At 47.0% G+C, this 12,520-nt stretch overlaps 1 protein-coding gene across 10 annotated transcripts in view; it reads left to right on the top strand.

Moving 5' to 3' along the window:
- The first annotated feature begins 1,924 nt into the window (after window positions 1-1,924).
- Window positions 1,925-12,520, top strand: part of CACNA1A (calcium voltage-gated channel subunit alpha1 A) — a 401,410-nt gene continuing 390,814 nt past the window's right edge. For 3 of the 10 annotated variants that reach the window (XM_053290753.1, XM_053290758.1, XM_053290750.1), the window contains exon 1: window positions 2,163-2,463. Coding sequence is in view for 1 of the 10 variants with exons in the window: in XM_053290759.1 (XP_053146734.1) it covers window positions 6,100-6,117 (18 nt within the window). In the remaining 9 variants the exon portion in view is untranslated. Of the gene's footprint in view, window positions 2,464-6,089; window positions 6,118-12,520 lie in introns of those variants that run through there. The other 7 variants (XM_053290757.1, XM_053290752.1, XM_053290754.1 and 4 more) reach the window with 5 other exon arrangements.

Raw genomic sequence — 12,520 nt, 5'->3', positions numbered from 1 at the left:
CTCTGTCCATGATACCCAGCTGTTCAGGATCAGCCATGATTCAAACCATTGGAAGATGCAGTCCACAGGACCATCCCTGACAGTGGCAATAGCACAGGTTACAGAGGAAAGAATGTACCAAGCTCCTGGTCAGCCCATGCATTGTTAGAGCTGGTTAAATGTCAGATTTCCTTTCCACATCTGAAGAGCAATTTAGGTGGGAAATAGTGCATCAGAATGTATTATGTAGGCAAAATCCACAAACAGTACAGTAAATTTCTGCCGTCTCTTGTTCATAGCCCTTCTCTGCAAAATCCAGATAAACATACTTTTTAATGTTTGTTGTTCGCCACCCGGAGACGTAAGTTTGGGCAGGGTATAAATTTAATAAATAAGTAAATAAATAAGATTTCCCACACTTATTCCTTTAGATTTTTTGAGGCCCTAGACACTTTACAAACTGAGACCTTCTAGGGAGGAAAAATATTAGATTAGAATCAGTGCATAGTGCATGGCAACCAGAGGACCATCAGCCTTTATGCTTGACTGGCATAATGCAAGCATGGAATTGCACTGCAACAGATCTCCAGTTAATTCTATTAATTTACATACCTTTTAAAAACACACTTCTATTAATATTGGCCTTCAAGGGCACCATTTAAGGAGGGTGGGGCAAGATTGGCCTGGCCTCTTGTGCCCTACATGAGCTTATTCTTGATGTCTATAACTCTGGTTACAATGCAAACGTAACAAGAAACAGGACCGGATTTTAAGTTTGTGAAGGCTCTATTTAACTTGGATTATTTTGATGCTATTTTGAAGCTCTGGATTTTTGGGGGGGGGGGGGGAGACCCTATCAGGAAAGGGTTATTTTGTACTGCATTATATAATAAAGATGGCTCTAGCCGGGTTCTTTCACAGGGCTGATTTCTCTTTCTTCAGAGATACTGTATCCTAAACATCTGAGGCCCTAAGCATATGCCTAGGCTTGCCTATTGGTACATCGAGCCCCGATAATAAACGCTTAAAAAATAAATACAGTGGAACGGGGGGTGAAATTTAGTTTAAGGAAATTTAATCCAAGGCTGTAATAAATGTCTTCGCTCCCCAAACTCTGCTTCGCTCCATCCTGAAAGGACAACAAGCCCCAGTTACTGCAGCTTCCTGAAATGCCTCCCCCGACCCAGAGTATTCCATGGCAATGAGTTCCACGGGTTAGCCGCATACTGCGTGCAACAAGTCAAGCCAGTAGGTTTCGTTCCGCGGCTGGTGGTGCCATGGGTCTGCGGAAAGAAGCGTTAAAAAGCAGGGATTTCCTTCTCTCCTCCTCTCGCCTACCCTTCTGTGCTCCTTCCGACGACTACCAACCAAGGCGCCCTTCTGCATGAGCGAAGAAGACGCTATGAGCTCTCCTCTCGTGTGGTGCAGAAAGCGGGAGGCGTCTGCCTGTTTCAAATATGCGCCCGAGATTGGCTGCCCCCGAGAGGGCGAACCGAGCCGCAGCTACCGCCGAGCAGCACGCTCGTTTCCCCCTCGAGGCTTTGTCCGATTCTCGCTTGGTGTTGGTGGGGGGAAAGAATGCGTTGCCTCCTCTCCCTCCTTGCCCTTTTCCAGCTGCTGCCGGGGGTGCCTCTTGCTCCCTCCTCTCCTCCCTCCCTCCCTCCGTGGGTCCAGCCCCGCCTGGGGCCCCAGCAGCTGCAGTGTGTAATTACCGTTTTGGGTTTGTTGTCGGCATAAATAATTGAAGGCGGGCTCCTCCTGTCAGGAATTTTTTTTTTTTTTTTTTTTGTTCTATTTCGTTAATAACCACGTGCGAGGAGGGGGGAGAGGGAGGGGGGAGAGAGAGGAGAAAAGCCGAAGGGAGGGGGAATTTGGCTGTGTGGCAGCACAGCCAAAGCAGGAAAAGCGGGAGGGAGGGAGGGAGGGAGGGAGCCCGGCTGGGCCCCGCTCAGGGTAGGTGACCCGGGTTGCCCCCTCCCGCTCCAGCCGGGAGCAAGTAGCGAGAAGAGACTCGGCTGGAGCTGATTTGCGGCCAGTCGCCCCGTGGAAGGCTCGAACGCAGCGCGCGCGCTCTCTGGGTTGTGTGCGTGGCTGCCGGTTCCCCGCCCTCGCAGCAAAAGGGGTGTCTCTTTTGCTGCCCCCCTCCCTCCCCCCCTCCCCCTGGAGTGCTCTTGGGATCTGCTCCGTCCCGCCTCCTCCCTCCTGATCGCCCGCCCGCCCGCCGTCTTTCTGGGCTGGTTCAGTGCCAAACTGGCGTCTAGGGTACCACCATGCCCTGAGGTTGGCTGTCAGTTGCGCCCCCACCAGCCACCCTTCCTCCTTCCCACCCCCCTTACCTGCCCCCTCCTGGCCCCTCCAGGCAGCAATGGATTATGATATACCTTCAGATGCTTTGGCAGGACGTTTGGCACAGAGCGATGCCCGCCACAGCTGGCACCATTAACTCTTTGCTGGCTGCTAGCAACAATATCTGAGGCGATACAGGTGAGTGCGTGGCACCTCTGCTCTCTGGACATGGGGCGGGAAGTGGCTGCTGATGTGGGGCTTTGGAAGGGTGGGCCTGGCTGACTGAATCTAACCACCATTTCAGACTTCTGGGGAATGAAGGCTTATGGATGTTAGACACCTGCCACACACACACACACACACTTCCTCCACCCACCCATATAAGCTTTCTGTGTGTATACACAGTATGGGGTAGGCACCACATGTGGAGGGGGGCAGTACCTGATGTGTTGGGAAGAGTCCTGGGCTGGATGCTCAGTTCCAAATGGCTGCAGCTGACTAAAAAGAAGGAGCCGTGAGATGCCGCTTTTTGACCACTTCCTGCGTTTGGTTAGATGAAAGCCTTGATTAAGCCGTGGTACCCACATTGCACTCCAGTGCCCGTTTTCTCTCTCTCCTCTCTTGCACTGTGGACATGTCCATCTTGCCTTGCAAGTAGTAACTCTTGTCCTCCCCTAGGTGGGCATCTTGCTTAGCAGCACCACCGGAGGGATGATTTACCCAGACTATGTTAGAATGGAGTCAAGAACTGTGGGGAGACCCCAGTTGCTTCCAAAACCTGTGTGTGTGTGTGTGTGTGTGTGTGTGTGTGTGCAGGGGGTGGGGGTGGGGGTAGTTCAGTGGTAGAGCATCTGCTTGCATGGAGAAGGTCCCAGTTTCTGTCCCTGGCATCTCCAGGGTGTCTTTCACACGGGCTTTTAGCTCACATCTCCTCTGGAATGGAGGGTGTGTGTTCACGTTAGCCAGGTTTATCCCAAAGTCCCTGCAAGCTATCGGGGAGCACTTCACACACGATTGACATTTTTCATGGTGCGTTAGAGTGCAGCCCGATTTATATCCTGGGTGAAAAAAAATCCACTTTTTGCATTGTTTGGGGGGGGACAACTTCAAAATCACAGTAAAGCTTTGCAGTAAACTTGGTAAAGCCTGCTGTGTGAAAAATGCCCAGGTAAGGCTGGGAAAGACTTCTGCCTGAAACCTTGGAGAGCACTGCCGGTCAGTGTAGACAATACTGAATTTAGCTGGATCAAGCACCTGACTCGGTATACAGCAGTTTCAGCTTCCTGTGTTCCTGTCCACCAAATCATTGCCTTGCTCTCTCTGTATGTATGCAATATGCATTCACCATCCATGATGCAAACAAGGACCCAGATGGAAATGCCAGGCTGTTGGGGTGACTCTTAAATCCACATTCCTTCCTCCCCCCACTAAAGTTAGAAAGCAAGTCTGAGCTCCTGCCAACCTGAGTCATTGGCTGCCTGGCTTTCAAGGAACCCTAGGCAGTTGGATGAAGACGGTGAGACTGTGAATTATTTTTGTCTCACCGTCTGCTCGAAGGAACAGATGCTTCCAATACAGGCACAGCGCATGCATTTCCAACTGCCCCTTAGGTCCCTGGCTTAACAAGAACAGCCAGAGCTCAGGGCCAGGGAACTGCCAGCACAGAGTCTCCAGCTGAGTAGCCTGCTTTGCCCTTTGACACTGGGAGATGGACTGATGTCTATAAAGGCAGCAGCTGGAGGCATCTTGACATAGACCCGGGTCAGATGTGGCCTGGGAGTAAGAAGAATCCTGTGTGCAAAGAGGATGGAGAGGACATTTGCAGCTCCATGGTTTCTCTCATTGATTTCAAATGGTTTGCTTGCACATGGAATCAAGTATAGTTCTTGTCCCCACTAAAGTGCTACTTTCTCCTCCCTGTGTCCCCATGTTAGTGCTCTTCTCAGACAGCCTAGCACTGGAAAACAAGCCCATGGAGTTCTTGGAGGGGGAATGCAAAACTGGTTGTGCTATACAGTTGGTGGAGGGAGTTGATCTCCATTTGCTGCTTTTATTATAATTTTTATCCTGCCCTTCATCCAAGGAGTTCAGGGTGGCATACATGTTTCCCCCTTTTATAGTCACAACAACAACCCTGTGAGGTCGATTAGTGACTTGCTCAAAGTCACCCAATTTCATGGTAGTTTAGCCTTTTGGCTTTGAGAAAAAGGCTTGTTCTGAGGTCAGAGCAGTGAGCCCTATCTAGGGCCTGAGGGCATCAGACTGAAGTCAACTCCCTTATCTGCCATCAGTACCTGTATAGAGTGTTTTACACCCTTTAAAAGCAGAATATAAACCTAGATATTACAAGTAATGAATCTGCAAAGATTCACAGGTCGGCTCATATTATTCTCCCCCAAACTGATCATTAGAGGGAAGGAAGTGGCAGTGGACATAGCATGGTGGGGATGGAGTCCAAGCCCATATGCACTATAGAGGGGGAATATTTTGGGGCCGACCCTGAAGAGTATTCAGCCCACATCATGAGCAATACAGTGTAGGTGAGAGTGTCTGACTCCCTCCCTTCACTGTACTGGAGAGTTCCAGGCTGGATATGCAGCAAAGTCATGCCTGAACCTTGGTTAGAGTGCTGTCGATTGGTCAGGGTGGGGAGATTTGAGGGCTGGATGTGTTGCAAGCTGTACAGTCAGTCTCCAGCCTGAGCAGCGTAGCAGGCTGCTCCTTGTCCTGTGCTGCCTGGGTGAATCCCCCTTTTTTCTTTGTTGAAGGCTGGTAGAATTGGCTCTTTTGCTGGTGTCTTATCTTATGTTTCTTTGGGGACAGGGATCCATCTTATTTGTATTTAATTATTTGTTGTTTTTCTGTGTAAACCGCCCTGAGCCATTTTTGGAAGGGCGCTATAGAAATCGAATAAATAATAATAAATAATAATCGTAAATAATAATAATAATAATTTTTAATGCAGGGTGAGTTTTGGGTCCCCTGTATATGTAGAAGCCCCACACCTTGTTTGTCAGTTTCATTGCCCTCCTGGGTGACATGGGGCTATGAAGTTTGCTGTTAGAGGAAATAATAAGAGGAGCCAGCGTGGTGTAGTGGTTAGAGTGCTGGACTAGGACCAGGAAGACCCGAGTTCAAATCCCCATTCAGCCATGAGACTAGCTGGGTGACTCTGGGCCAGTCACTTCTCTCTCAGCCTAACCTACTTCACAGGGTTGTTGTGAGGAGAAACTCAAGTATGTAGTACACTGCTCTGGGCTCCTTGGAGGAAAAGCGGGATATAAATGTAACAATGATAATAATTACAGGTGTGTTTAGTATTGTGTAGTAGGCTTGGATATGGGAAACCCAGGTTCAAATGCCGAGTCAGTCATAAAGGTTACTGAGTGGCTTGAGCAAGTCTCTCTCTCCCCCCCTCCCCCGCCCCGCCACTCCAGATCTGTTGTGAGATTAAACCTCCACTGAGTTCCTTGAAGTAATGAATAAAATGCAGTTAGCATGGTACCTTCCTATTCCTTTGTCCTCAGCATTTGGTGTGGTCTGGAAGTAAAATTCCAAAGTTCTGTCCTTAGTTAGGTCAGGAAGGAGAATGGTGTTTAATGGTTACAGAGACTAATATTCTGAAGGACTGCTACTAGTTTGACACTTCACTTAGCATCAGCTGTGTGCTAGGTTCTGCACGTAACATAGTCGCTGCTCAGGGTACTTATTACCTGTAAAGCCAACAGAGCCAAGGGAGAGGGTAGGACTTGATGAATGAATGGTGGGGATGAGGTAGGGAAGAGAGACCTAGTAGCAGGACATGAAGAAGGGAAAAGCTTTAGTAGCTCAGGAATGGTTTTGCCAATTAAGGTAGGGTTTGTTTGTTTGAGGAGGCACTTGGAGGAGGAGCAGGAGGTAATTTGGTGGGTAGAGGGGGCTCCCCCAACCAACTTCTCCAGGAAAGGAACAGAAGCTATTGAGATACAGCACACTACTCTGGGCTTTACTGTTTCTCTTTTGCTTTGTAATTCCTGCCAGACTGATTTATTCCTCAGTTAATTCTTCCCTTTGCTTTGAGAGGGAGAAGAGGGGACACAGTGTGCAGGGAACGATGTGAGGGGTTGCCGTGATCTGACGGTGGACTCTCAAGGAGCCATTACTTTCTGTAGCGGGTACTGGTTGTGAAGCCAGACACAGGGTTGTGGGGGAAGCCCCAGCAGGCAATGTTCTGCATGGGAAGTACATTATGGCACAGCTGCCAGGAGATCCAAGTGTGGAGATGTCAACACATTATGTTAACAGAATGATAGACAAGAGAGGAACAATCATCCATATCATTGCTTCCCTTAGGCAGGGCTTCTGAGGCTTTTGGATGTGTGGCGATAGCAACTAGCCACCACATGAGTGCAATTAGTAATTAAAGCACAGAACCATGAGCCCAAACTCTTGGATTCCTGCTGAAAGAGTTAACCATGTCTGCAATCTTGCAAGGAAAAAAGTATGCGAGCTGCTGCAAGAGGAAGGAAGGAGGGGAAACTGAGCAGGCTGCTTCAAGGCTCTCATCTGATTTGCTTTGTTTGGATCCAAACCTTTATCTCGGTTTAGGGTCTCCTTTATAATGGAATTTTATGTCCCAGCAGCATCTCTGTTTCACTTATAATTTGGAAGACTTGGGTCAGATTTCAAATGCAAGTCAGAGTTGGACGTGTTCACAAATTGAGACACTAAAATGGAGAACCAATAGCTGGTGATGCACCTTCAGCTTAGATGGGTACTAACTCGTTCAGCTGAGTGTTGAGCAGAATGAGCTGTATTCCATTTCCCAGAAAGGTTTTTTGGGTTAGGGCACATTTAAAAAGCAGCTCCCATAATTTGCTACTAACAAAATCATGCTCTGGTTCCATCTGATGTTGTTGTTGTTGTTGTTCAGCCGTCGTATCCCATGTATGGATATAGGACTGGCTTTGCCACAAACTAGGCAACCCCAGGAAGCTTCTTGGGACAGCACTTTGCAAGTGGGGCAGCACTTATAGTACAGATGGAGGGGACCTTCCCCCTGGAGCACAGACTTGGTATACATGCCTTAGGAGAAGGTGCTATCATGCCAGTACCCCATCACTTATATTTGTGTCCCAAATGCTAAAAGGTACCCAAGCCTGATTTAAAATGACAGCTTGGCAGAAGTTCCATTTGTCACAGCAGAACTACAATGGAATGATAACCTTTCAAAGATGCAGTCTGCTGAGTCTTGTTAGCTTTTTGAAAAATGAAATCAAAGACAGGACTTGAATGTTAAACTATGAGTTTGTAGCATCTAGGTGATTACATGGTACTCGGGAACAAGCGCAGGAGAAGAGTTCTTGGAGTCTACGGCATGCTGTCACTGCCACCACTAGATCTATTCTTTGTCACCAGGTGCTCTGAAGCCTGCCGAACTAGCTTCTTGCCTAATCAATCTCCCTCTCACATGCACACACGCGTGCACACACACACACCCCATATTTGCCAAACTGAAATCACAGAACCGCAACTCCATGTTCTATTATCTTAACTGTTTAGGAAACATATTTCATTCAGAAGAAAACAAGTACATATGTTATCCTAGCATTGTCTGTGACAAATGCTTGCTTCTATATTAAATGGAATTTTTCTTTAAAAAAGGTTTTGTCCCCTTCCCACCTAGCAAGCTGGACACAACCACATATTGAATCTATTAATGTTCCTCCCACAAACAACTCCTCCTCTCTTATGTCTGGATATCTTTGGAAATGTTTGGTCTGTGTTCCATTCTTCACTATGACATAGAGATTGGTTATAAATCTACTGGTGATCCTACACCAAGGAAAGATATGTCTGTCTTGGTTGTTTTGGAACCTACAACAGCATTTGATGCAGTTGATTATGGATTGTTGCTATAGCAGTTCAGGAACATTGCTGGTGTGATGACAGCTGCCAATCAATGATTTGAGTCATTCCTACAAGACTGGAGCTAATTGTTGATGATGGATGGTTATGCGTCATTCCCAAGAGACTTAAAATACAATGTCCCTCATGTTGTTCAACATATAAATACAGCTGCTCAGGGATTTCAAGGCTAAGCGTAGGGTTGAGTATCATCAGTATGCTGATGACAACACAACTGTGTATTTGTTGCCCCATGAGTTCTCTGAGCTCTGTCAGCTCTGTCTCTTCCCTGGAGATATGCCGAATGATCTGTCTGGCTGAATGCATCAGAGCTACCTTTTACAACATCCAGAGTGATCTTGTTGAGGAAGGGCTGCTAATATAGGCATGCCATCTCCTTTGTCAGGTTTTTGCATATTGAGAGGGTCAAGATGGAGGTAGAGAGAGGCAACTAAGGAGTTCTGAGTGTGATCCTTGGTCAGGCCATGAAAACCAGCTCCAGCCGGTTTTGGAGGAAACTGATTATCTAGACCCATTTCAAACTGGCTTTAGAGCTGGCTATGGGGTTGAGACAGCCTTGGTCAGCCTGATGGATAACCTCTACTGGGGAATTGATGGAGGGAGTGTGATTCTGTTGGTTCTTTTGGATTTCTAGGTGGCATCTGATACCATCGACCATGGTATCCTTCTGGATCGCCTTGAGGAGTTAAGGTTACAGGGCACTGATTTACAGTGGTTCCGCTCCTATCTCTTGGGTAGATTCCAGATGGTGGAGCTTGGTGACAGTTGCTCCTCAGAACAGGAACTGTTATATGGAGTCCCTCAGGGTTCCATTCTGTCATCAATGCTTTTTAATATCTACATAAAACTGCTGGGTGAGATCATCAGGAGGTTTGGTGCTGGGTGTTATCAGTATTCTGATGACACCCAAAACTACTCCTTTTCATCTGCATCATCAGGAAATACTGTTCATTCCCTAAATGCCTGCCTACAGACAGTAATGGGCTGGATGAGGGATAACAAATTGAAACTGAATCCAAGCAAGACGGAGGTGCTCATTGTAGGGGTTCAGAATCTGAGGGATGAGTTAGATCTCCCTGTACTGTATGAGGTTACACTCCCCGGAAGGAGCAGGTACGGAGCTTGGGAGTACTCCTGGACCAGGCCTCACCCTGGTATCTCAGGTGGAGACTATGGCCAGGAGTGCTTTCTAACAGCTTCAGCTGATTTGACAGCTGCATCCATTCCTTGAAGAGAATGACCTCACAACAGTGGTGCATCAGCTTGTAACCTCCAGGCTCGACTGCTGCAATGCTCTCTACGTGGGACTGCCTTTTTACATAGTTCAGAAACTCCAGTTAGTTCAAAATGTGGCAGCCAGATTGGTCTCTGGGGCAACCCGAAGAGACCATACTATGCCTGTTTTGAAACAGCTGTACTAGCTGCCGATACGTTTCCAGGCAAAATACAAAGTGCTGGTTATTACCATTAAAGCCCTGAACGGCTTGGGTCCACCCTACCTCAGAGAGTGCCTTCTTCTGCATGATCCCCACTGCACGTTAAGGTCATCTGAGGAGGTCCATCTCCAGCTGCCACCAATGTGTCTAGTGGCGACTCAGAGGTGGGCCTTCTCTGTAGCTGCTCCTGGGCTGTGGAATGCACTCCCTGCAGAAATCCGTAATTTGAATTCATTGCTGGTAGGAGTGTGCCCGAACCGGTCCGGGGCCATGCAAGAGGCCTCCGGAATGTTTTGAACTTTGGCTGGTCCGCCCAGGGGGGGGAGTGTGGCTTTAAGGGCGGGGGGTAGTACTTACCCTCCCGCCACTCTTCCCCCTCCGGCACTTGACTTTGCTGCAAAGTTTTTGGGGCAGCAGAGTTCCTCCCTGCTGCCCCTGCCCCCATCGTTGTCTGCATCCTCTGTAACAAGTAGAAGTTGGCGGTATGCATGCGCCCGTCGAGTAACTCTGCCACCCCAAAAACTTTGCAGCAAAGTCAAGTGCCGGAGGGGGAAGAGCGGTGGGAGGGGTAAGTACTACCCCCGCCCTTAAAGCCACACTCCCCCCAGTGCCAGACCACGCCTCTGTGGTTCTGTGCACATCCCTAATTGCTGGCCTTCAGGAGAGCTTTTAAGACTTATCTGTTTGGCCTGGCCTTCCAGGGTTTTTAAACTGTTCTGACTGTTTAATCGTTGTTGTTTTTATGCTGTTTTATCATTTCTGTTTTAACTGTTAATTGATTTTAATGGTTTTGTTTTAAATGTAAACCGCCCTGAGCCATTCTGGAAGGAATAGAAAATTGCTATTCATCAGTATAAGGCTCTAATGATCTCTTTTCTAAAATATGTACTTTCACTTCCAGGATGGTTCAGGAAGCACAGAGCAAGTAGTGTGTTGCCCCACCCTACCTTGGTCCTGCCTCTGATCATGGCATTCAGTCCACTAGCTTGATCCAACTCATCTTCCCTGTTCCCTTTCTCCTTGCTGTAGCACCATCCTGCTTCAAAACTCTTCTCAACCCCATCTCTTTGGCGAAGCTGTTGGCTTAACCCTTAACCACCTGCAACTGAAACAAGGTCTAAATACGTGACACTGTATTTGTTCATTTTCTTCTTCTATTACCCTTTCTTCCCCCTTACATTTCTTACCATCAAAATTTAGATTGTAGGCTCCTCAGGGGGGCAAGGATCTATCATTTTAGCTTGTTATTCTATAAAGCACCTTTTATTATGCTATATAAATAATAAATCATGGTTTTAAATACTAGAAGCAAGCTTTTGAATTGCACTAAACTAGTAATGGGTGAAAAGGAAATAACTGATGTATGGGCGGGATTGCCAGGTTTTCCCCTTGGAATATCTAAAGAAGTGTTCTGTGTGTCTGAAACTTTCATCCAGCATATACAAATTTAATTGACTCAAATAAAGGCATAATCTCACTTGTTCTGTGAAAGAAATACTGCCCCCACTCCCCCGGCTGTTGTTCAAGTATTGCTTCATCCACCTCCTTCAATCTCATACAAAACTTATTTCCCATAAACTTGCTGCTTTCTTCCCTCTCTTGCAAAACTATTGCTTTGCACCTCCTTTCTTCTCATGCAGTTTACGGACCAATACACACACGCCACAGAATCTGCTGGCAGTTTGATTTGAGTATGTGCCAAGTACTTATACCTTCTGCTGCAGCTAGAACTCCAGATAACACTGTTTGCTTAGGTCCCATTAATGTTTGTTTTATCATCATGACCTCAGATCTTTTTCCTGGGCCACAGCAGCTGTTCTGCTGCTGTTGTCACACGTCTTCCTCACTCCACCACTCCCCTGCCCACCCCAACTTAGACACAATTCTAGAGAAAGAAGAGTTAGCCGTATGATGGTGAGAATGGGAAACGAGGGATAGGATTCAAGGCTTTTCCTCTCTCTAAGGTTTTCATCTTGTACCTAGTAATTCTAGGTACAAGATGTCTCAGACTTTGGATTCTTGACTCATCACCGTCTCAGACTTTGGATTCTTGAGAATAAGAAAGGCCTCTGTGCATTCGGACTAGACTATTTTTCACTAAACAATTGCTTTAAACTCATTTTCAAGGATTCTGTTTTCTTGTGAGCTGAGAGGGTTGGAATGAAGAAGGCTACAAGGCCTCATTCCTTGAAATTATTCAAGGAAAGACCAGGCAGGCATTTAATGGGACTTTTATCTGTGGGGAAATCTGCTGTACCAGAGAATTCTAACTAGATGATGCGAAACTCACAGATTTCCTCCTCACTTGTACCTAAAATTCCATGTGAACTTTTCCACCTTACTGAAGTCACTGAAACTCTTCAGTACAAAATACATTTTGCAATCGGACTAATTGAAGGTCCATCAAATCCATATCAGAAGAATCTACTGGTTTGGTTCTGTATTGTGGACTGACCCCTTTCAAGGCAAACACTGCTCTGAGTTCAGCCGCACAATTTTAAGAATGACTTGGTTAATATGAGTATTGATAGTGTTGCATAGCAATGGCGATAAATGGGCTGGTTGAGGGGACATAAAAATTTGTTTAAAAACCTTCTTCTTTTGCCCCTGGCCTGGTCAAAGATGTGTGCTGTTATCAATGGTACCTAGTGACCTCACGGGGAGGCAGAATGTGTCCCCCACCATAATGAAGGTGGGCAGAAAAGAGCCACTCAGTACGTTGGGGTATTCTGTCTGATAGGTAACCTAGTCTTAACCCTTTACTAGGGAAATGGAAGAATGCAATCATTCTGCACTCCAACAATATTATATATATTCCAGCAGTTGAGTGTTATGGCTCTCACAGCCCTTCAGCTGTTCATTGGGTATCCAGAAGCAAGCACCAGTTTTCTGTACATCCGTTGTACATAATG

The sequence above is a fragment of the Hemicordylus capensis genome, chromosome 2 (genome assembly GCF_027244095.1).
Source record: "Hemicordylus capensis ecotype Gifberg chromosome 2, rHemCap1.1.pri, whole genome shotgun sequence".
In the NCBI taxonomy this organism is placed as follows: domain Eukaryota; kingdom Metazoa; phylum Chordata; class Lepidosauria; order Squamata; family Cordylidae; genus Hemicordylus; species Hemicordylus capensis.
This window is presented reverse-complemented; position numbering and strand designations above follow the sequence as displayed.